Source organism: Phallusia mammillata, chromosome 4 (genome assembly GCF_965637545.1).
Source record: "Phallusia mammillata chromosome 4, kaPhaMamm4.hap1.1, whole genome shotgun sequence".
Taxonomy (NCBI): Eukaryota; Metazoa; Chordata; class Ascidiacea; order Phlebobranchia; family Ascidiidae; genus Phallusia; species Phallusia mammillata.
The window spans coordinates 28,926,290-28,952,505 of record NC_137255.1 but is presented as its reverse complement, the minus strand read 5'-3'; the positions used below and the strand labels follow the sequence as shown (position 1 = coordinate 28,952,505).

At 35.8% G+C, this 26,216-nt stretch overlaps 2 protein-coding genes across 2 annotated transcripts; both read left to right on the top strand.

The window, feature by feature from the left end:
- The first annotated feature begins 294 nt into the window (after positions 1-294).
- On the top strand, positions 295-2,207 carry LOC145223746 (uncharacterized). The gene is made up of 5 exons (XM_080090138.1): positions 295-418; positions 475-580; positions 840-889; positions 988-1,110; positions 1,312-2,207. The coding sequence occupies exons 1-5, from the start codon at positions 295-297 to the stop codon at positions 1,569-1,571; spliced, it is 663 nt and encodes a 220-aa protein (XP_079946264.1). The 3' UTR covers positions 1,572-2,207.
- A 1,928-nt stretch (positions 2,208-4,135) lies between these two features.
- Positions 4,136-13,093, top strand: LOC145225076 (uncharacterized). The gene is made up of 5 exons (XM_080091716.1): positions 4,136-4,352; positions 4,694-4,956; positions 5,547-5,644; positions 5,831-5,880; positions 12,633-13,093. The coding sequence occupies exons 1-5, from the start codon at positions 4,136-4,138 to the stop codon at positions 13,055-13,057; spliced, it is 1,053 nt and encodes a 350-aa protein (XP_079947842.1). The 3' UTR covers positions 13,058-13,093.
- Positions 13,094-26,216: the final 13,123 nt, after the last annotated feature.

Sequence of the window (26,216 nt, the reverse complement as noted above, 5' to 3'; positions counted from 1 at the left end):
GATTTTTAACTTTTGATTTTGATTCTAAAGTTTCTGCGTCTTCATTATCACTTACTGAATCTGTTTGTCTCAGTGATCGTAAACATGAACATGCCTACCATTAAAGAAGCCTAAGACATTTTGTCACGCAAATATTGCAAGCTGAATAATGTTTGTTTTCAATTTGAAATATCAAAGAAAAAATTGGATTTTGTTACAGCCACTACCAAAACGAATTTGACCACAGCAATACATTTAACCAAGTTAAACACTACCACTATGTTGCCATCTACCAAACAACGTACTACAACCATAATGCCACCTACCAAACAAACCACTGCAACCACACTATCATCCACAGAAGCAATCGTAAACACCACAACACCATTCATAGAACCAACCGCCACCACAATTATATCAACCAACCACACAAGACAAGGTAACAAGCTGTTTGGCTTGCATTTACGCCATTATAAAAAAAATTGGGTTTATTAGTTGCAACAACGGTTGACAAAGCCATCATCTCTGTATGTGGGACAATCGCTGTCGTCATAATGTGCGTCGCCATAGCAACTGTGACGTTGCTGAAACGTAAAAGAAGGTAACAGATTGTTTTTGCATCTGCATATTTCGGTTAAGAAGTACGCTAACAATGTTTAAATTAGTCTGCAAGAATAAAAAGAATTCGAGCTGGTAAATGGAACGAAATGTAGCGCTAAGTTGAGAAAAGCAAAAATCAAAATATATTTAAATGAAGCAAACACAAGTGTAATTATACTTTTGGTTTACAGCACTTTGTTGACAAAACACAAATATAGAGCTAATACTGCTCCTAATGTCAACATTTCCATTTTTTGTAGGAACGAACATTCAGTAAGATCTACAAATGGGAGTGCCTCCATCGATACGAGTAAGTATTTCGATTTTAGTTAAAACGAGATGCAACGTAAATTTTCGCACTTTAACCTAACTGATGTCAATCAACAATTTTGAATTTTTTTTAAATAGTGGAAAATCGTCAAATCACAGAAACAAGCAACAATCCACAGATCTTTGTCAGCAACTCCGTACAACCTACTGCGTCACAAAAACATTTACTCGATGGCGACAAATCATCAAAGGCCAGACAAAGTTCGTATTCACGGGGGTCAAACTACCATTCAGAAACTGGATTACCCATTAACGCTATTCTGCACTGCTGTTGACCATTAACGCCTGTATAACCTATTTTAAAATTTGTTTCCTTAACCAGCTGATAAATTTCAACCTAATAAAGCCACATTCCATAAATTTAAAAAATCTCTTTCGCTAAACCATTTTGTCATCAAATAGATGACGTCAACGATTATGACGTAATCCAGGAACGTCAGGAAAAAATGTTTGTTGATAAAGTTGCGCAACCAGCAGCGGAAAGCAGCGATGTCTATGCTCAGGTCAGAAAGTCGAAACAATCAACAAAGGTTTACGACAATGGACAACAATCACATGTTCGAAAATACGATCACAATCAATTGGATGAAGTCAGTTACGACACTTTGCAACTATCTCAACATGTGAAAGTCCACGATCAATTTGCAAGCAGCAGCAATTAACATCTATGATCAAACAGATCAACGATGAACTACGGCGTGATAAACAAACATTCCGAGATTCGATTTCAACGTGTGAATCCATTTTTGCCAGTTATGTTTAAGTCCGATATATCTTGATCGTATTATCTTTTCGTTGTGTTGTGAGTGTCTATTTTTTTGTCAAAATTTCATTCCTGTATAAATACTACTGTTTTTTAAATCCTAAAAGTAATTGCGTTTTTTGGTTACAAATCCACAAAGCACGAAACCTCATCAATTTTTTGTCTGTTATGTTTGTACAACGACTTGGACCATGACACGTTATTTTATGACATAACACGGTATATCGCTCAAAGAAACATTTGAATTATGCAACAAGAATTTGGTCACACAAATAGCCACAAATGTTATTAACACTCGGAACCCTTATCCGTTTTATATTCGGTTATGTAGTAAAGCGCATTTGTCCCATCAGCATCTCTGGGTGAATGGTATTTTGTTTTTAGATCAACGTCTTTTAACATGCGATTTCGTAGTATCTGATTTGCACGCAATGTTATATTTTTCGTAACTCGTAACTTAGTACTTCTTTTTTCTAGTAAATGCCTATGTCTCTCTGGCAACAGACCATTTGATTTTATATTTAACAAGACATTTTATCGTGACCCCAGCGACATACACTGATCCTTCGTTAACATCTCTATTTACAACGGCTTCTTAATGCATATTTTATTTTGACACGTAAATTACGTTACGAAATTATTACGTTAAGATCGTTCATAACAAAATATGAACCACTTTCAAATTTAGGCTGTTATTTGTCGTGTTTATTTACATCATTTGCGTAACACACATTGCAAGCGAACAACCTAATTTCAATTTTTTCCAATTTTTATTAAATGTGCGAATCTTTGGCAATCATAAATTTAATATGCATAGATGTTACAAATGTATTTCAGCAAATAAAGAAAGGTTTTTCAAACACACAAACCAAACAGCAGAGTGCTATAACGACATACAAATGTTCAGCGCTTCACAGGACTTAAGCCAGGTTCAAATTAATGTTACAAACTGCTCGACCTTACAAGTATTCAAATTCTAAATAAATCTCAACCCAAAAACTTTTGGATTGGTTCGTTCAATAAGTTAGCGAGTTATTTTAGCCTATAGGCACCCCTCGACAAAAGTTACAGCTTAAATAATCGGTCGGTTGTATGTAGAGTGCTGTCAAATATATTTTGAGAATACAGCAGGAGCGTTGTTTCTTGAGTTATTACATTTGAGAGATTTAATTAACGACGATTTCCGAAACTGTGTACTGACAGTGCGAACGCTTAACAATTGTACACTTTTCACTTTTAACACAGGCTTGGATTTTCACTAACTTAGTCCAGAACTTTAACGACATTACTCTGAAAAATCAAATTCAACTATCTTTCGGTAGGGATTGTGATTTGTGCGTTATACGTTTGCTATTTATCATAGATTTGTAGAATAAAAATGGCTGTGTTAATTTTGTTGTGAATGTTGTGTTAGTATGAACATCAAAACATACGTGATGCTTTCAACGTGCAACAGATACCCAGTCAGTGTGACGTAGTGTTTTGTTGCCTTTCATATAATTATTTTTCTCCTTTGTTTATCGTGCACTGTACTAATCGCATTCATTATTTACCCTGATGAATAACCTGTATAAGACATCGAAACATCGGTATAAAAATACTATTGCCAGAAGAGCTCTAAAAATGTGAGATGAATAACCACATCTAGTGAAACTTGCTCGATCAATGCTTGGACAAGAGGAAGCGAAAGTTTTCTCTCCCGAATCTTTCAAAACGATTCAAAGTGACTCCACACAACTAAATTAAAAGTGTCTACACTGCACACTAACAAAATATATAGATTCACTTCTTGCAACAGGTTTGTGATAGTTCGGTATATTCTTGACGTCATGATAATTCTACAGACCAAAGGCACAAGTCACGTGATTAAGTGTCCATGCAATTTTATAAAAGCGCATTTTGACATCCAAATGTAGGATTGTAAACATATTTGTGCATTTAGGTAAACCACCGCAAATTAATTGGTGACATTAGGTCTTCAATAGATACTTAGCATGATAAATAAACTGTAACTATATTTAATCAATGAAAGTATTGTCTCATTGATTTATTTATGACAAAGAACGAAAGTGCCGTACGTCATCTCTATAAAACTTCCGTATTATAGTTTCTGTGCTTAGGGAATCAAATCAGTTGGTCGTCAGTGCTTGTTGTTCTGCAGGAAAGTTTAATTGTGTTTTTGCAAGTTGATTCTAGTTAGCATGAAAACATGTAAGTTATATTTACGGGTCAACTTTCGTAGAGCTTTTAAGAATAAAATTTGTATTTCAATAAAGAATCTATTTCAGCGAAACATGTATTAGTACATGATTTGCATTAACTGCTGATTGTGTTTCTTGGCAATGTGTTACATTCTCAGTTTTTCATGGACGTGGCACTTTTACAAAACTGTTGACAACTTAATTAGCCTTGATTCTGGCTTAAATATTTCTGTAAAGTTTTACGTGATTTTGCAGAACAAACATGGCGTTGTTAGTTTTGTTGGGTATATTGTGTTTATTTGTTTCCACTGAAGGAAGAACTTGGCATAACTTCAATGGATCTCAATATTCTATCGAAATTACTCCAGTCAATTCATATACTGAAGCAGAGGGGAATTGTACCGTGTTTCAAGCTAATGTAGCTAACGTCAAAACTATAGGATTTTTTAAGTTATTAAAGTTATATTTGAATCTGACAGGTATGTTTAGGTGTGTTTTCATATGGTTGGACGAGCCCACAAAAGTGAAATAAATTAGTTTGGATTAAGTTTTTGTAAGTTAAACAATACTTCTAATGTTTTTATTTGTCAACGTCAATCACTGATAACGACGTCAAACAAATTGCAATGGCCACAATGTGATATTTTTACACTCAAGTGGTAAAGATTAGCACTTTTTATATTTTACCAAAATAGAGACGTTACTTTTTTGTATTTGAAGTTATACATTGCTGTTGCTAGCTGATTATTTCTCGTTATGTAAAGTGTTTGCATAAATTATTTTAACAAATACTAAACTAAGCTGGTCTTGGCTCTTATAGATCACCCTTACTCGTTTTACATCGGTGCAAGAAGAGTCGGAAACACAACCAAGTTTCAGTGGAATGATGGAAGCGGTGTTTCTGTTCCAACGAGTGTTTGGGATATTAGACAACCTAATAATCTCCGAGGGAATGATAATTGCATAACAATGGGTTTTCATAAATATCCCGTAAAATTAACATCATATCGATGGTATGACGTACCATGTACAAGACACAGCGCGAGATACATTTGTGAGAAAATCATTACAGGTGAGAAAAAAGTAATATTGGGGGGTTAAAATTTGAAATAGGAGTTACAAGTATTACCTTTGGTAAAAAAATGATGCAGGGGATTAAGTAAAACACATAATGGTGTTGAAAATGTTGATGAATGCAATCTAATGACGTGTTACAAATAACTCGGACAGCGTTGACAGGCCTCACGAGAGAGGTTGAAGCCGATGCGCAACACCAAGGCCCATAAGCAATGAAGAGGCAAAAAAATTAAATTTTAAAATAAAAAACAGGATTTCATTTATTTGTTGCTTTAGAATTATGAATATTGCTACTGATTTGCGATTATCTTGTTTTTCTCTAGGGCCCAAAGCGTTATGACCATTGATTTGTAATTTTTCGAAATCACCGCAAACAAATTACTTTCTCTAAGTCTAGCAAGAAAATAAGTTCTAAAATTTTGACAGCTACAACTACTTCAGTTTTATCAACATCATCCACTGCAAATTTCGCTGCCAAAATTCCGTCTACAGAACACACAACACCAGGTAAGAATAAAAGATATGGTATTTCTTGAGGCACCGCGTATACGGTTGATTATTGTTTTTTTGTGTGTGTTTTTGCAGCTCCAGAAAAGGCGAATACAGTCATCATCGCTTCAGCAATATGCGGATGCGTCATATTAGTCATAATCTGCATCGTCATTATCTTTGTTACGTCACGCAAGAAAAGAAGGTAACGTATTTGCGTGCAATAGAAAGTAATGCTGCCATTATTCGTTGACCTGAATAAAAATGTTTAAGCATCCCAGCACACAAACGGTAATCAGCCCGATTTCTCATTTCTGTTAAATCAAAACTTTGTTACTTGCATCTTTATCTTTTAATTTTGTAGAAAGTAACCTTATGTTTATTTCTGTAGGAGAAACAAAGCGTCGAATGAAGCAGCAGTGATTTATAACAACGCAGGGGGTAGGAAACATACCATAGTTCCTTATATACTAGACATAATAACTTTCGAAACAAGTGACTTAATATGTATACTTTCTAACGTAATTGTTTCTGATTCGTCATTCTTTACAAGCAAACATGTTGATTATTTAAAATCAATAAAAATGACTACAGATTATGTAACAAATGTGTTAAACAGATGATGGACCTATCTTCTCTCAACCGCCAACTTCACAACAGCAACCTGGTGACATCAGTCCTTATTACGTCACCCATCCACAAGGTCTATATTGTATAATTTAAGTCCTCAATATGCATGTTATAATCTGTGTTTCGAAGGCGCATTTCCACCATACGTGTTTGTTCGGTTAACCTTTACATCTTATCTTAAAGTTGTGTTCGTTTTAATTAGATGGAATTCAACAAAGTGTTGAAACACACAACCCACCAACCTATGTCAACAACTCCGTACAACCAACCACGTCACAGTCACAAACTGATGACGTCAATCCCTATTGCGTCAGCCAAGAGCGACGTCCTGAGTACATCACATTTGATCCATAATAATAATTTCACTCGTGTTTAACAATGTTTAAACTAAGTGCAAGCAAATTATTGGTTAGTTTGTTTCTGTACAACTTGCCGTGTTTTGAACATTCTTGTTTATTAATCAATCGATATCGACCGTTGCATTGTAATCTTAGCGGGCCTGCAGGCATTTGCTTCCCGCTGTTGAAAGCAGTTCAACGGCCTATAATTGATTAAATACCTGGCTTTGTTTCATAGCTGTTTGTATTATAGAATTTGTATTATTACTTATAACACTTAAAATGGTCACAAAATACATTAAAATAAAACAAAATACATTAAATGAAATAGTTTCTCCATTAAGCGTTTCAACTTAAACAGTAATATATGACATATCGGTATACGTGTTAATTAATGTTATCCAGTAACTGGTTGATTAGTGAAGTTGGTGACTGTTGTGTATGTGTAAAGTTAATGCCTCGCATTATGTAACAACGCTATTGTTCCATGGCATCACAAACTTCAATTGAATAGTGTATTGTTCAAAAGTATAAGCAGTTTTACTGTAGTTACAGCCACAAATGGTTCCTCTCACAGCGCAAAGTTTAGTAAAGTCGAGCGTGTTTATTCCTAAAGTTTCTGAAATTCCCTCATCTGTCATTTTATAAGTAAAGTATGAGACGAGTTGGGTTTATTTTACTTGTTGATAAAACATCAACATGACAATCGTACGTAATCACAAATTAAGTTCTATTGTTGGATAGGTGAAAAATGCTTTTCTGGGGTGTGCAACCAAGTCAGGGGTGTGCAGCCTGCGGCCCGCTTGCCAAACGCTTCATATTGATTACAAGTTGTGCGGCCCGCAGATACGCTTGGATTTCAAATGTACTGGCAAACAAGTCCAATTATAATGTATTTTATCATGAGCCTAGTGCTTTTTTCTCTATTAGCAGATTATGCGTCCAGTGCTATTTTTCTTAACAATAACAATAATGCGGCTGAAATCAAAGTTTTAGTTGTTAACTTAACATAGGCATATATTTGGTATGCAACAACGTAAATCTCCTCGTGGTTTTAATGTGCGGCCTGCGATCTAATTGTGGTATTTGGTCCACAGTGGCAAAGGTTGCGCACTCATGGTTTTAAGAAATCAGAGCTAAACACTTTATGAGCAATTAAATTGTTTCGGGTGAAAATAAATTTGGCATACAAATGTACATAAATACAAAATCTAACCCAAGCTTTAATTCTTGCAATTAAGAATTGAGCTTCAATTTTTATTAAACAGATTGAAGCAAATAATATTTGTTAACTGGGACAAATTTATTAAGTCTTTTTTCAAAAGATCAACGGGCTTGCAAACGTTCGTTTCCCGCCGTTTAAAGTCGCAGTCCCATCAGGACTGCTTATCTTACTATCGGTCAAAGGCCTAGCTAGCTTTATATCCGCTTTGTGGGATTACTTGATTACTTCACTTTATTTGTTTGTTTGTTTTTTTGTTTTTTTGTTATTTTAGCAATAAAAGTTACAACGTGTCATTTATTACATGGAAATAAAACAATATATGCGTAAAAAAACATATGTGCTCTTCAAATTTAGTAAAGGTAAAATTACGTGACGTCATTGGAGTATAAGTTCGTTTAATGCGTTTTTGAAAAAAAAAAACGAATAATGAAAAATAATGTCACACCCCACACGGCTTCCCTAAGCAGGTGGCCTATCCAAAAACAGTGTTTTTTGTGACACTTCCATACATACCGAAACTGACGGATATTTTACGACGAATAATGCGTGACTTCGGCATAGCGGTTGGCGGCGAGACAACCATATTGATTTTAAGGCAACCATAATGATTTATTGCGGCGTCTGTTGTGGCCCGGTAGCATGACTACATGAAAAGTTTATTTCCCGAGTCAAGGAAAATTCAGCAACGGGGCAACACAATGAACATCAAAACAGTCGTGATGGCCTAAGCATTTGTTATCGCACAGTGTTTCGTTGCATTGTGACGTAGTGTTTCGTTGTCTTGCGTTCAATTCTTTTTTTCCCTTGTTGGTCGTGCACTGTACTACTTGCATTCATTATTTACCCTGATGAATACCGTTTATGTGACGTCGAAACTTCGGTATAAAAATACAATTTCCAGAAGAGCTCTAAATATGGGAGATGAATAACCACATCTAGTGAAACTTGCTAGATCAATGCTTGAATAAGAGGAAGCGAAACTTTTCCCTCCCAAATCTTTTAAAACGATTCATATTGTATGACTCCACACTAACAAAATAGAAAGACTCACTTCTCGCAACACGTTAAAAAATTAAGTTTATTCTTGACGTCACGGCCATTCTGAAAGCCGAAGGTACAAGTCAGGTCATTAAATGTTGAAGCAGTTTTGCAAAAGTACATTTTGACATCCAAAGTCGAGATTGCAAACGACTTGCATTTGAGTTGACAATTACAAATTAATTGATATCTTTAATAAACTGCACCCATCTTCGATCAAAATAAAAAGTATTGTTTTATTCAAGATAAGTAACGGAACTGTCGCACGTCATCTCCACTAAACTTCCTCATTATAGTTTTTGTGATTAGGGAACCAAGTCAGTTGGTTGTTTGTGCTTGTTGTTGCGCAGGAAAGTTTGATTGTGTTTTATTTTTGTTTTTACAGGAAGTTTGTAGTTAGCACGTAAACATGTAAGTTACATTTAACGATATATCTGTTCTTACATGGATTGCATTAACTGCTGATTATGTTTCGTTTCTATGTGTTACTTTCTCATTTTTTCATAACGGCCTTCGAAACACTTGTGTCTCAGATATTTTACATAATTGTGCAGAACAAACATGGCGTTGTTAGTTATGTTGTTTATGCTGTGTTCCTCTGTTTCTGCTGAAGGACGAACTTGGCATAACTTCAATGGATTTCAATACTCCATCGAAATGACTCCAGTCACTTCATATGCTGAAGCAGAGAACTATTGTTCTGCATTGCAAGCTAATGTAGCTAACGTCAAAAACAACGAAACCTTTGAATACTTGAAGTCATTCATGAACCTGACAGGTATCAATTGTCCAGTTTTGTTATGTTTTATCGGCAAATTTTGCATTTATAATTCTGTACAAGATTTATTTTGTACATTTAGCAAATATATAGCTCATATTAGGCATGATAATTAATCGTAAGAAAATGCGTCTCTAAACGGCAATACTAATTCTTATCAATAAATTAGTATTTGGAAGACACTCTGTTGCAAACTATGCGACTGTCTGCTTTAGACGAGCCGTTCTCGTTTTACATCGGTGCTAAAAGTATCGGAAACACACATAAGTTTCGATGGAATGATGGAAGCGATGTTTCTGTACCAATATCTATGTGGTATCCTGGACAACCAAATAACAATGGAATTGAGATTTGCGTCACAATAGGTTATTGCAATCGCCCTGTTGATGTCGTATTATATCGATGGCATGACGTATGGTGCACTTCACACGATGCGAGATACATTTGTGAGAAAAATATGGCAGGTGGAAAATGCTCTTTGTGTCTTTTGGTGTAAAACGTAAATCCATAAATTGCATTTTATCATAAGCATATTGTGTAATGTACAAGTTTCATGTTTTCATGTGTCGTATATAATTTAATGTTCGTTATACCTTTTTACTTTTATTGATATTGAAATTGATAAAAGGGCAAAAACAACCCAATTTTCTTTTTACAGCCACAACCATACTTCCGTCCACAAAATCAATAGCAACAAGTTCAACACTATCTACGACGGCACCAACAACAGGTTTCCAACATTTCACAAAAGCATCCATTTTTACCATATTAACATCAACTACTGTAAAAAGTGCTACAAAGAGTTTATCTACTACGATTATAACAAAAGGTAAAAAAAATGATTTGAAGATTTTTGATTGGGCGACAAATTAATCTGATGTTGACAAAACAAAAGTAAAATTAAGTGCTAGCTAAATGGACGAATGAGTACATGAGTTTTTGTTTCTAATTTCGCAGTTCCAGCAAAGATCAACACAGTCATCATTGCTTCAGCAATAGGCGGATGCGTCATATCAGTCATAATCTGCATCGTCATTGTCTTTGTTACGTCACGTAAGAAAAGAAGGTAACATATTAGTGTGTAATAAGGAATAAAGGCCCGTTTACACTGAGCGTAGCGTAGCGAAGCGAAGTTGGGCGAAGTTGAGCGAACCTTTCGCTACAATGGATTTCAATGGAACTGTTTACACTGAGCGCAGCCTTCGCCCGAATTCGGGCGAATTCGCCGAGGTTTTGTGAGCGTAGCGAAAAAGTTGGGCGAAGTTGAGCGAAGTTGGGCGAAGGTTCCTGTACAGTCGTAAATTTTTGCCAGAAACTTTGCCGAAAACTGTACAGTAGGCTAGGTGAAGGTTTAAAGGTAACAATTTTTACTTTGTCAGTAAAAATGAACAGTTGGCTGTCTGAAAAAATGTGAAACTAGTAGGTTGAAACTAGTATTTTTTTTAAATGAATAAACATCCTGCTTGAATTTGAAGTAAGTGGAATAAAACAAATAGCAGTCAATTTAAAAAATATGTATATGTGAATTATAGTGATATTATGAAGGGATAGTCACTATAGCAAAATAAGATTTGTATGTGAGCAGACCTGCAGTTACAAAAAAAGTTTCGTGTGATATATAGTCATGAAAACTTATATTTTGTGTAGCAGGTAAAATGAAGACATCTATTTGTTATACAAGCCAGGTGTTATGTCAATACAAAACTTTTTTAAATAGGTGAAACTGGTTTTAATTTGTGTCAATTAAGCTTCAGATTTCTGGTTCCTGGATGACCATGGATTCCTATGTCTGGCTTGATTGGATTTACCATATTTAGGTTTGTATTGTGTAGTAATATTTTTGATATGTATCATTAATCAGTATAACTTTTGTAATGTTTTAAGATTTTGGCATTTGCATACTTTTTGCCTCATCATCCACATGCTATTCTCTGAAATGTCGGTGTAATTTTGTGGCCTAGTTTTGTATGTTATGTGCAGTAGGAAATATTATTAGATAAAAGTAGTTTTAATATGTGAATACTATCAAACTATAATAATTTACACCTAATTAATCTTCTAAACTATAATGTGTTGTAATTTAGATGTAACATTTAAATAAACTTCTAAACCAGAGTGTTGTTATTTAGATGTAAAAGTTCTTGATGAATGGTCATTTCATGAACAAGGATGGTGAAACTAAGTCTTCTTCAAGGCAGATGTTGTGAAGTGGCTTTAAATTAAACATCAGAACACTACTGTGCCAATAAACAATAAATTATGCAGTATTTCAAATGGTTTGATGTTAGTTTTGATTTCAATAAACTGTTTGTGGCAATGGCTTGTGTTTCCATGTTGCAAATGAAAAATGACCATCATTTTTACATAAAAAGGCAGGTATTTAATCAAGAATAGGACAGAAATTTTCCTTATAAAACAGTAGTTGGTTCTGGTAACATATGTTTAATGACATCCTGTCAAGATACGGCAAAGAAAAATCCGGAAACTTTTTCTTTTTGCATCTTGGTGATTCAAACATTTTACTACATTGCAGTAAACATATACATATGTACACGTAATATGACGTCACAATGTCAATTAATTCAAACTGTAGTGAAATAAATATGATTTAAGTTATTTATTGACAAATAAACATTAAATGGTTTGTATTCCTTTGCCAAAATATTTTTGAGTGGAAGAGTTTCCCCGAAGAAGTTGCACGTTCGCCGAACTTCGCTTCGCTACGCTACGTCCAGTGTAAACACCCCGTTCGCTCAACTTCGCTCAACTTCGCCCAACTTCGCTTCGCTACGCTACGCTGCGTCCAGTGTAAACGGGCCCTAATGCTGTCATTCCATCTAAGCACACACACGAGAATCAGCCCGACTTCTCAATTCAAAACTTTGTTACTTGCATCTTTACCTTTTAAACTTATGGGAAGTAACCCTATGTTTTCGTTCGCAGGAGAAACGAAGCGTCTAATGAAGCAGCGGTGATTTATAACAACGCAGGGGGTAAGAAACATATAACAGTTCCTTATATACTAGACATGATAACTTTTTTCTATCGAAAACAAGTGACTTAATATGTACTTTTCTACGGTAGTTGTTTCTGATTCTTCATTATCTTCACAAACATAAAAAGTTAATTATTCAATTTAATCAATGAAAATGACTAAAGATTATGTAATAAATGTGCCAAACAGAGGATGGATTTGAACCCGAAGAAACTTACAACATTCCTCAAATTGAAGAAAACAGCTTAGCCAACTATTCAACACAGTCGCCATCACGTCATCAAAACGATGACGTCAACCATTATGACGCAATTCGAGAATCACGTCAGGAAACCGTTTCACAACCAGCAGCGGGAAGCAGCGATGTCTATGCTCACATCAGGAAGTTGGAGCAATCAACAAAGATTCACGACAATGGAGAACAATCACATGTTCGAAAATACGATCACAATCAATTGGATGAAGTCAGTTACGACACTTTAGAACTGTCTCAACATATGGAAGTCCACGATCAATTGGCAAGCAGCGGCAGTCCAACTAATATATATGATAACGGACACGGGGCTGATGACGGATCGGATTCACCCTACGATGAATTACGACGTGACAAATAAACAAAACCAACTGAAATTTAGTTGAAATATGTGATGATGATTATTTTGTTCATTTGCAGTGACGAAATCCCATGTATTGTAAAAAAGATTGCAAAGTTGTCGCACTGATTGCCCTGTGTATATGTTTACTTAATTTTGTAAGATTTTTGCTTTGCTTTTTTGTGGTTAAGATTGTACCATTGTACAAACCTATTTTGGTCTTTATATCTGTATATTTAGTATGCCTTTTTTCACGGGCTTTTAGCAAGCCGTTTAAAAATGACCCAAGCGACACCCAACGTGGATACCAAATCCATGACTATTTCTTAACGTATATTTTTATTTTAACACTCTAATAGTAATAACACATCTTAAAATCGACCATAAAGAAATCTGTGTTGGTTAACCCTGAAAATTGAGCTGTTTTGCATAATCATTTATATATTGTTATTTGCGTAACAAACATGTAATTTGCAGTATATAAACATGTTATCGTTAATTTCGTTTCGACAATAAAAGGTATGACATTGACATTTGGTAATTATTGGCAAAACTGTTATGTCATATCCACACTTTACCGCAGAAAGACTCACAATTGCGCTAAAATATTCACCAAGCCGAAAACAGCTGCACCACGTAAGAAGTTAAAAAGTGCCACAAAGTTGAGTGCACAATTGGTGGAAGGACGGTAAACGCGCTGGAGATGCGTTGTATGTGGCTTGTCATTAATGTACCGTAACCTTGTGACAATAATGAATTTTTTTTCAAAACTTACCAGCAAAAAAAGGTGTTTTGTTTGCGTAACTTTTAATGTTCAGTTATCCATATAATAATAACAATCTTTAGTGTGGTTGCTAAAACAAATATACGCCATGAAAGAAGCATCATGCTGTAAATATAGCTGAGCAGGTCATAGGTCCTGAATGAATATTTCTAATCCCTAATGTGTGTTTTTTTCAGTCTGCATCGTTTTGACACATAATTTTCACATATTTCTAATCAGGTATAAAATGCGTATCGTTGCAAAGCTGTGATTAGTTTAATTAGATTGCATTCAAGTACATCAAGAAACACATAAATACCCAACAACCTATGTCGATAACACCGTACAACCAATCACGTCACAATCACCAGCTGATGACGTCAATCCGTACTGCGTCAGCCAAGATTGACGTCCTGATTACATAACAATTAATCCGTAACAAGTATTTTACTCTACGTATTAAACAATGTTCAGAGGTGGCCTTGAGCCAAAGCAAATCAGTTTTGATCTTAATGGTTTGTTTACACCAGTGATTCTCAAACCGTGTGCCACGGCACACTATTGTTCTGTGAGAGATTTCTAAGTGTACCGCGAAATATTTCCTATTTGAAAGTGCAATATTTCTTGGGGTTTTTGGTCTTCATGACGAAATACTGGTGTGCATGACAACGTTTCAAAGCTCATATTTTTAATTTAGTTTTAGGAATTTTAGTTTTTTAATGTGCCGCATGCTTAAAAAGTTTGAGAACCACTGGTGAACACTATGCCTATGGTACATGCCGAAACCTGCGTAGGTCGGTATGTTTCATTTTGTTTGTCTGGTTGTGCACTTGGCTGATTTGGCTGATTGGCTAATTTCGGGCGTTCTACATCGTAGAAATGATGAAGCGATTGACTATTGAACATTCGTTTGCTTATCAAGCAGCCTAAACTCACGCAATCTTTTTGTGTTATCGCTGTGGTTATGACTGAAAATGGTTTGTTACTTTGGGAAAATATAATATAAAACCAACTTTGTCTTAGCATTTTAAACCATCCAGTATGGTTGCCAAGTTAGATTCAAACAAAGCTTTTTCGAACTCCAAAGTATGTATCAATAAACTTATGCTGCGATTTATGGTCATCGACAGTTGTTTTAAGGTGTTGCAAAGAAAAGTTAGGTTTAGGCGCCATCAGCATAGTTTAAAGTCGCGTAAACCCTGAACCGAAAAGCCTGACACGACTTGCAACTCTGAAACGTACACGTTATTATTAGAGCAAGGCCGAAAGTTCATGGGAATGTCCCTTATATATTGCCTGTCAAACTCTTCATGAACCTCTTTCCGTGTATCAAGCAACAAATTTACACAATGACGCAACTCCGCACCAAGTTCCTTTATCCGCACCTTTATTAAGTTCCTATTGCGTCGCACCAAGTTCCTATTGCGTTGTGTCCCCTTATCAGAAGTAAGTGTTGTTTTTTTCACTGATGAACGTAGGTGTACTTTTACAACTGGTTGTGTGCAATAAATGCGTTGGACGGTTTTAACATCCGCAGCAGTGTATTCATTTGTTATCATATACACTCGATCATGTGAACAACATAATTTCCCCATCCAATATTGTTAACCAGTAACTACAAAACCAGCAGATTCAACCGTCATTGGTGCATAAAGCTATTCGGCAAAGTTTGTTTCTTTTCTAGGCAATGAGAATAAAATTGCAATGTCATATTCAGGTAGTAATGTCAAAGTTTAGTTTCAACTATTGATTAATGTTTTAATTCAACAACTTAGATGAGGAAAAAGCCACTCTTCAGATCCTATTTCTTGCAGTTAATGCTGATGTACTGCAAGCAGCATTAAATTCATGCACAAAATTTACAGCTTATATTTTGTTGGCTTTTAGATTATAACAGAATGTTATAAAACGCAATATAGCGTGGGTTTTGTTTCGCCAAAGATATTTACCAACACGTTTTAGTATTTTTTGTGCACTGAGATCTAGTACCCTAATATGATCGAGTAACCAGTTTAGTAGTCAGGTTGTAAGCCATTACTGTATAAGTGTAATAATAAAGCGTGCGTGGCATCGTATAACCAACGCAACATCCGCTATTGTTCCAAGTCAATGGAAACTTTAATCTATTCTTATTACTTCCTCATAGACCTTGCAAAAACGTTCCTAATATTAATTGATCAAGAGTTTGTTGTTGCTCGAAACTGAAGGCTTTTGTTCAGGCAATTCATCTTAAAGCAAATTGTTTCTTGGCATTGAACTTGGTAGAACACTGTTGATTGTTGTGTGGCTTGTAAAACAAACACGAGTTAGTGCACCTGAAGCGGGTTGTCGGAACGAGCTTTGTGTGTTAAACAGTAGCACTGATTACACAAAGTACAAAATAATTCAAGAAAGTAACATTTACCGCATATTTATGACATAAAGCAAGATCGTGGTATAACTGTCTCTAAAAATTTGTGAAATAATATGCGGCGTTTTAAGCAGTAGAACCTGAGCTGTGGTGAGACTATTTTACTTGCTGATAAAGAATCAAAGACGAAATAGCAACATAAACAGCAAATATATGTGAACATTAGAATAACTGTACTGTATTGGGAATTATCTCAAAGGACAGATGTTTGTTTTGTTTCACAGATTAACATAACTGCGATATGAATTCCAAAATATTTCTGGTTTTATTGATGTGCGCGATGGCTAATTCTCGAACTTGGCGTGAATTCCAGAACTTTCAATATTCTGTTCAACTGAATATAGTATATTCATATGCTGATGCAGAGAAAGAATGTTCTTCGTTGCAAGCCACAGTAGCTAACGTTAAAACTACGGCTATCTTCGAATTTTTAAAGCTTCATATAAATGTGACAGGTACAAGGTCTGATTTTTTATTAAACATTTGTACTTTATTCTTGTTAACAAGTGTTGAAATATTTGTGTCGATTGTGTGCATTTTATCACTAAGATCTAACCAGTTGTATCATTATTGATTACATTAGTTTTGGATGTGGGACATTGTAGTTTAGCGCAGGCGTGCACTGCCTGTAATCGCAGTCGTGCTGCAACAAATAACTTTTTCGTGAGATATTTAGCCTTCGAAGCACATCTACAATATATTTCGAGAGGATTCTGTATGTTACAGGCCAATTAAACGTTCAGTTGCTAAACTTTTATTTAAGTTTAGTATACACATTTGTGGTTGTTGTGTAAAAAGATTTTTCGCTCCTGTGGTAAAGCTATTAAAAGGACCTAGTACTGGACGGTCCCTATCTATTTTCCTTTTATTATCCTAATTTTGCACCTTAAGCGTCGACTTGACTTGTCACTGCTGACTTAACCGTTGCTTAAGGGTGCAATACAGTGCTTTTAACTTTCCAATTAATCGTTCATTAATTTGCTAAACATTTTTTCAAATGCTTGAAAACCTGTAAAGTTATTTTCCACTTGAGTTTTGATGGCTTACAAACAATGATTCAAACAAAAGTTTGCTTTTTAAACCAGGTGAACCTTATAGCTTTTACATCGGAGCAATGAAAAACACAAGCACTGGTTTGTTTCAATGGAACGATGGCAGTGACGTCACAACTACTCAGTGGTATATGAACGAGCCAAACAACTTTGGAGGGAACGAAAACTCCATATCTATGGGCGATGCTCATAGCTTTAGATCATCTTTTCTATGGTTTGATGCACCGTGCACATATTTCGCCAGATATATTTGTCAGAAACCCATTCCAAGTAAGTATTATTAAACCCTCTAAAGTCTAAACAACTAAAAAACAATCGCTTGTACAATTTAGGTCGTAAAAACATTTCCAATCTGAAATTGGTAAAAATGACATTTTGCTAAATATTCTGTTGGTTGTTTATAGCAACTACGACAATTAGCACAACTAGCAGCACGACATCATCAACTATTACTACAACAACCACCATTAAAACAACAAACACAGCAATAACCATCACTACAACAACCACACCAACTACTACTAAACCAACAACCACGCCCACTACCTCTAAAACAACAACCAAACCAAATATCGTGACAACTACCGCCACACCAACAACAGCAACAACAAAGACCACAACAATTGTGACTGAATCCACCATTCCAGTCAACAAAACCACACAATCCACCATTATTGGTGTAACCATACCAGTCGGAACCAGCCAACCATCCTCAGCAACCAGCACTTCAACACCATCGAGCACTTCAATAGGTAAAACTTCATTTAACTGTGTTTCTTTGACTTTTTTAAAGAATATTGATACTTTAAATTTCTATTCTAGTCACATTTTGTAATAAGTATTAGCAAAACGTTTTGCATTATTCCACAAGTGGTGCCTACAAGCTCTATATGCAATCAACCTAATGAACTCGCATGATACTCATCTATTGACACAACTCTTTTCACATTATCTTTAAAATTACACAGCTGATGCAAAAGTACCAAACATTATTTACTTCAAATCAGTTCAATTATCATTTTACTACAGCTGGAGCCAAACAAAACCACTCTAACACGAATATTATTATTGCTGCGTCATGCGGCGGACTCCTCTTAGTCATAGACTGCATTGTCATTGTCTGTGTGACGTCACGGAAGCGCCGCTCGCGGTGAGTGTTACGTAACATGATGCGAGTAAAACGGAAAAACTCAAAAGTAATTGAAAGATTAATAGATATTCTAAACTGCTACTTCTAGCGTCATTGAAGTGCGCTACTGAAACTTAAATATTTTAAAAAATATTTTTTGTGTAATAAACAATGTGAGTATTGCTCGTGATAAACTTGTACACCCAGAAAATTTTTATTATGAGGCCATGATGCACACTATATTTATTCTTCATATGTACTGTTCATGAGGTTTTAACTCTTGCTCTCATTCTAACTCTTGTTAGAGAACCACTAACAACAAAATATTTCAACTAAATATTGGGGCCTGGCCTACAACTTTGTATGCTTGCTTTTTGTGTCTGCTTCTTATGACATGTTAAAACGGTTTTATGTTTTGCAGCAAACAGGCACCAGCAGTAAGTTTATCTGGTTTGAGGGATTGTAGCGTAGTAGGTGAGTATGGTAGAGTACATTTTAGCAATTCAGACATGTTTTGATAGGTTTCATTTCTTTGTTTTGTTACAGATGACGAATATCAGCGGGAAAAGACGTACAGCATTCCTAAAGCAGACTTAAGCACCTTTGCGAAGCCATCTGTACCGAATGATTACTACAGCGTGCATTACGAGCCTGCACCACATGAAAACTTTTATGACGAAACACCTGACGACAACAATGCCTATAGTGAAGTCCGAAAATTGCCACAATCAACAAAGCACGCAACAATGATCAACAAACACATGTATCGGAGGCTACTTATAGTTTGGAATGTAGCACTGCCCAGCAAAACGAAACTGATATGGAAGCTTACGACCAACTAGCGCATGATACACTGCCCTCTGAAGCGTATGACACTGTAAAGTGATCCCATAACCAGGCAGACGTTAGTTATGACCAACTTGGACATGCTGAAATATCACCAGCTGATACTTACGACACTGCACAGCCACCAGCAAGCAATTCTGTAGAATACGACCAGTTGGTGAGAGTTAATATGCACACTGAAGCTTACGATACATTAGAAAATACTACAATGAATTCTAACATGTATAGCCAACTCAACAAAACACAAAACATTGAAGACAATACTTATGACACAACGAGCCATGTTAAATAGACATATTTTGTTGGATAAACAAAATTGACGCACGCGTTACTCAATGTTGGTGGACTTAATATGGTAAATATGACTAAAGCTACTATTTTAACAATTAAAGCCATGTTGCTGTTACCGTATCGTTTACTTCTGTAGCTGGTTCACACTTAAGCTCAAATACAGTTTTTATTGGATTTATATGACCATTGGCTTTCAGTGTTGTTTCTACAGCTTTGTTTATTTTTACTGCTGCTTTCACCGACATATCTTTATGGTGACATCTAACTGTGTTTTGTCAATATTTTATACATGTTTCCTGAAATTTAATTTGCAATGAGTTTTGTTAAATTAAATTAAATTGCGTCATATAATTTATGCAAATGTGGATTTTACTTTGTTTCACGCAGTGATTTTGTAACGACAGTGATTCCACATAAAATATTTTAAATTTTACGCGCTATATGATGTTGTCGCACATCAGAACAGTACACGTAAGATACTGCAAATACAACCACATTTGTGTCATGGAAAGGTGAGCAGTTCATTTTTGTCGCCAAATTGATATGCAAATTGATTTTATTGACAACAGAACCCATGAACCTGCGCTACCCAGCGAGCATCCTATTGTTTTAATCCGTCCACGATAGTTACTTGGAACTATTATAAGATCACCGTCTCAATGAACCTCGCTAAAGTACATAGTCTCGTTCAAGTCATATTGTGGAAATGCTTTCGAATGCCAATAATAAGTTAAGCTGATCTTGTGGAGCAAACATGACGGTTTTAGATATCTTGTTTATTTTGTGTTTAACTGTTTCTACTAAGGGACGAACTTGGCATAACTTCAATGGATTTCAATATTCCATCGAAATGACTCCAGTCACTTCATATGCTGGAGCAGAGATGGGATGTTCTGCGTTGCAAGCTAATGTAGCTAATGTCAAAAACGACGACATCTTCGTGTTTCTGAGGTGGTTTATAAATCTGACAGGTGAAGTAACTTTGCCTTTTTGTATCGGCTGGTAATGTAACCTTTAATTGACAAAAAATACCAAATTATTTGTTCTTTTCTTTTACATCGCAATATAAATGTCTAACAACAGATTACAAGTAATTTCTGCACATTGTGTGGTGGAACACAAGACTAGAGTGCTGAGTAAAATTCCAAAATGTGTCCGGAAATTTTCGAATTTTCGATTCATGTTTCAGGGCAAGCATGCAATCACTACGCAAAGCCCTTACTTCAAACATATTTTATATCAAAACAGTCTCGATAGATTATTAAACTTCCAAAACCGTATCAATATGCATGGAAGGCTGGAAGCTATTCTACCGTTAAGTTTTCAGTCGTGATTAAGTTAAATTTTCCTTTTCCAAAAAGTTATGAAATATTTGTTCCTAAGATAACAACACAATGTGTATCAAATTTTTTTCCAGTTTGTTCTAATGTGTAGAAAGTTTTTTTTGACGTGAAATTGTTCATCAATTTAAACAAACTTTAAAACTTTTTTGACTGTTTTAGATGCACCTTATTCGCTATACATCGGGGCAAAAAGAATTGGAGATTCTAAACTGTTTCAGTGGAGTGATGGGAGCAATGTCACAATGGAAATGTGGGGCAGTTATCAACCAAATCGCTTACATAATTTAAATTGTGTTACAATGGGTAATAGAAGCCGACATCAGAAATCTTATTTTTGGTATAAGGTGCAATGTACAAACCACAGTGCGAGATACATTTGTGAAAAAAGTCTTCCAGGTAAAAAAAAACCTTGATGGTCATATAGCAGAACCATTTTTTGTGATAAAATAGTTTAATAAGATAAACGCTGTAGTCATGTTAACCGCTTAAAGTTGTAAAAGCTAACAGTTGTCGAAATGGTGCTCTGAGAAATACAACAAACCAAAAGATTGCTATTTTTCGTTTTTAGCCACCACCTTTACAAAACCGATTGCAACAACAACCACCCTAAAATCAATTGAAACAACTGCAAAAGTCAGCACCACAGAAACACCGTCTATCGCTGACAACCCCAATATAATTGATACAATCGCATTAGTTACTACAACCCCCACCCAAATATCAAGTACAACTGAGGCTTCTAGCCCAATCGCAAAAACCAGCGCCTCGATGAAACCGATTACTATAGCTACACATCTAATTTCTTCAACTATTAAAATCGCAGCAGAAACTGAAACGCCTAGCGTTCCAGGTGACTTGAAACGCTATCTGCTGTCACATTTACCTTTTTACATGCTATTTTTTTAAAAACAAGTTTTAAATATTTTGTCAAAGGTTTAAATGTAAACTCTAACACTCATTACATTAATAGAGACTCCAGCCGACAGCACCATCAAGATAGTTTCAATAATTTACGGATCGGTCACTGTCGTCATTATATGCGTCACCATTGTCTATGTGACGTCACAAAAGCGTCGAAAAGAAAGGTGGTTGATAAAACGATCTGCATGACTTGACAGGGGTCAACAAACTTTTTTCACAGCGAGCCGAATCAGTTTAGGAATGACACGCGAGGGCAGCATAATTTGCAAGCCCTTACACCGCTTGTTCCAAACCTGCCTCGCAAGTCGATTTTAATGAGATTTAATGCCAAAAATAGATGTTTAATCTACAATCCTTTTCAAAGGAGCGCGATACAACCGTTATGCCAGTGAATTGAGAACATTTCATGTTGAAACCGCCACTTGTAGTCGTGCTGATCAAGTAGCGGCCATTGCACATAGTGCTGGGTTAAAACCTCAAACGGCCTTTTGCCATGATAGTTCCGATTCAGGGTCATCGTCCCCGCCAATTAGTCAAATACCCGAGAGCAGAACCAATCCTTTAAAAGAGCATTTTCTGTCAGACCCTCTTACATGACTTAACTATTAAACATATAACAATAGAGATAATACAATTCTAACTTGACAAACGCAAATGCAAAACCCCACAACATCTTTCGACCAATCCTTTATAAGTGGCATAAGAAGGCAATTGTTGGCGCACAATTAAAGTCTTGTCTGTGATGTAGCCCGTGGGCCGTAGTTTAGTGACCCCTGATCAAAAAATGATCCGTCAGATAGTTCGGCTCAATATCCACATTTGTTTAATATTCAACCTTATTAAATCATATAATATATATGCTTTGTAGGAATAATTTGTCAGCGACAAATGAAGGTGAAAGCGAATACGCTGACATGAGTAAGTAATACGATCGATGTTTTTTAGCAACATGAATTGTGTTTTCGCTTTTCCAAAACACAATACTGTAATTTTATTTTCTAAATTGGTACCGTTATATTTAACTGCATTTAGACTTTTGTAACTTGTATGTGTCTAAATTAAAAAATGTGTAAACAGCTGGAAATCGACAGATCATAGAAAATCGCAACAATCCGCCAATCTACATTAATACTTCAACGTCACAACAGAAACCTGATGACATCAGTCCTTATTGCGTCAGCTGTGCACAACTAGTCGAATATTTTGAATCCCTGATCTGTATTTTTTAGTCTGTAATAATAAATGGTCGCCGTTTTTGCGAGTTAGATTTACATCTTATCGATAAAAGCGAATTTCCAGTCATATATATAATGTATATTTTGTTCTTAAACAGATGGAATTCGACTAAATGAAAACACACACAAAGACCCATCAACCTATATTAATAACTCCGTACAACCAACCACGTCACAATCACAAGCTGATGACGTAAATCCCTACTGCGTTTCCATAGCGACGTCCTGATTACATAATATTTAACTTATTACGAAATTTCGATTCGGCCGAAACCGAATATTCGGCGGTTTTGCCGAATAAATTCGGCCGAATCAACCGAATCATTTATGACGTCACGCAAAGTCGTACGCTACGCGTTTGACATGAAAAAATGTTTATCTACCAGGCAATTAGTGCAGAATAGTTGTGTTTCGTCCTCATTTCAGTTCTGTGGGGTTTAAAATTGCCTCAAGCATGATTGGCAACCTGCCAATGAGTTGCTTATTTTTTTGACAACAGTGGGAAACCGATAATGTGTTGAAAAAGATAAAAATTGACGCGATTTTCGTTATGTTTGGGCTTTTGAAAGATTTGCGTGGTACCTTAAGCAGAAAAGACACGTTTAACGCTTTAAATTGGTGTTCGTAAAAGATTCGGTTTCGGCCGAATCGCAACAAATTATTCGGCCGAAACCGAATCTTTGCAAAAATGACCGATTCGGCCGAATAAATCCGGCAAACCGAATATTCGGTACATCTCTACTTATTTTACATACTGTCAAATGTTTATAGATGACATAAGCCCGAATCAAGTCTGTTTTTTTATTAATAAACTTAAACCGAAGGCATGGTGGTTACTCCGTGTGGGGCGCATGCCTTTAATTGCGCAGCTTTGCTTCGTTTTGTCTGTCTGATTTCGGGCGCTCATGTCTTTAGAAATAATATCGCGAGTGGCCACCAAACAGACTTGGACAACTAGAATTTTTTTCGTTTTTTCAAATTAGATTAGAATTGAAATTAGAGCATCTCAGTTTTTTTCAAATTAGATTAGAATTAGAATTACCTTTTCTCAAAAAATAGAAATTAAATTAGAATTCGGACTAGAATTAGATTTAAACCAATCAACTTTAGTTCGTTTTAAATTTGAAGTCAAAATTTGCATGTTTTACACTATGTAATTCGGCGTGACCAAAATACGCTCAGGCGGACCTGATTGTGGCGGTCACGTCAAGTAGTTCTCGAGCAGCATCAATTCGTAAATGATCTGTTATTTTGGCCTGAGATTTTCGTGAGTCTCGATTTTTTGACGTCGGTGGACAGTTGCAATTGTACTGCCCCTTCACGATTTACGCAGCTACCGTGATTTCTGATCCCTGTGTTTTTTTGTTTCTTTTGAGTGGATGCCAGATAATGCTTCCTATAGTCACTCAAGGTGTTGTTAAAAGGGTGAAGGGACACAGCTGTCTTTTATTGCCTACTCGCTGAAGACCTGAAAATGTTTACAGTCGTCTTAACATTTTAGTCCCAAATTACACTTTTTAAGCGGAAAATCTGAAGACTTAAAATACTAATGAACATAGAATACTGGTTTCCATAATCGGGCGATACTAAGTCAGTGAACTTTTATGCAAAACCTAATTCAACCGACCAACAAACTGTGTTCTCTTTTATGACCAGACTGCATTATGACACAACAGCCCATGAGGTAGCAATAAAGAATGCAGGTACTGTTCGTCACAGTGCCAAGTATAACTGAAAAACTTGTTTCAGTGATGTGGTTTGTTTGACCTTGTTGGTGATGTGGGTTTGGACATGAAAGACACGCTCATATCACCTGCCGAAAAATGTCGTTGAAAAAACTAGCGTTTTGGGGAAAACTGTAAATTAGATTAGAATTAGAATTGGAGTTTACCCGATATTTCTAAACTAGATTAGAATCAGAATTACTGCCATTTTGCTCTAATTTGCCCAATTAGGCAACTAGAATTATCTAGTTGTCCAAGTCTGCCACCAAAGGTTTTTTTGCGTATCAAGCAGCTTAAACCCGCGCAAAGCGGTTTGTTTGTGTAGCCTACTGTAGTTTGTGGCCTTTGATATCATTTTATTTAAAACACTTTAGTACGCACTCAAATTCGCTGTGTAAACGGAATTGGTGTTGGAACGAGAAGAAAACGGATGGTGTAGGTTGTCTTTAAACCAGAACCGAAAAGCCCCACACGACTTGCAACTCTGAAATGACCAACAACCAGAATTTTTCGTCCGCGGGATAGTACCGCCATTAATTTACTACGACATCTCTACAACTAAAACACCTTTACTTTCGTGCGCTCAATTATACCAGAAGATTTAAGTACAAATTTATTCTTTCGCAAATTACCCTTTTTAGCCTATTTTTCTTCTTGTTTTATGTTCACGTGTTTTTTCTCTTGTTTATTTTGTATTCACCTTTAGAACCCCATAGACTACCTAGCAGAAAAAAACACAAGCATCATTTATTTTTCGGAACATGTCTGGTCGATGGCCCATGTTGTTTCGGCTTCATTGCTATTTTACCATTCAACGACATTTGGCAACAGGCGTCAAATGTATGTGGGCTGAACCTTTGCTAGTACATCGAGTCAGTAAATTCTTCTAATTAATCCTAAAAGAGTTTATTTTGCTTGGTTGAAACACGTATAACGTCACAATGGTATTGAACAATCAAGCAGGAAATAGCTGTGCAACTTTGAAAGCGCAAAATAGTGAATGGCGAAGCGATATCACGCTATAGTCGCCAACCGCTACTGAACAACAAAATATGGCAATGTGGCTGTTTCAACATGTTTTATAATTTCCTAAGGTATGTTTGTCATACCCTTCCCAGTTGTTGTGGGTTTAAGCAGTTTAAATTCATTTTTCCAAAGACACACAATTTTTGAAAGAAGTGGGAACCGACAACATTATAAGCGAGAACAAAAATTCTTTCAATAGGCGAAAATTGTCACACTGTGTTGTTGTTTTTTTGCCTAAAATGTCAGTTATTGTTATGTTTGATCTAGTTTATTTATTATTTTCGGTAACCTTTTTCGAAACAAATTTTTGATATCGTCAACTGGTTGTGTACTTTGTTTTATAAATCGTTAACTCGAAGTGTACTCTGTTACAGCAAAGCAAGCAAGTTTCTTGCAGAAATGTGTTGTTGATTTTTTACAGCTCTTTCTTTCATAAGTTT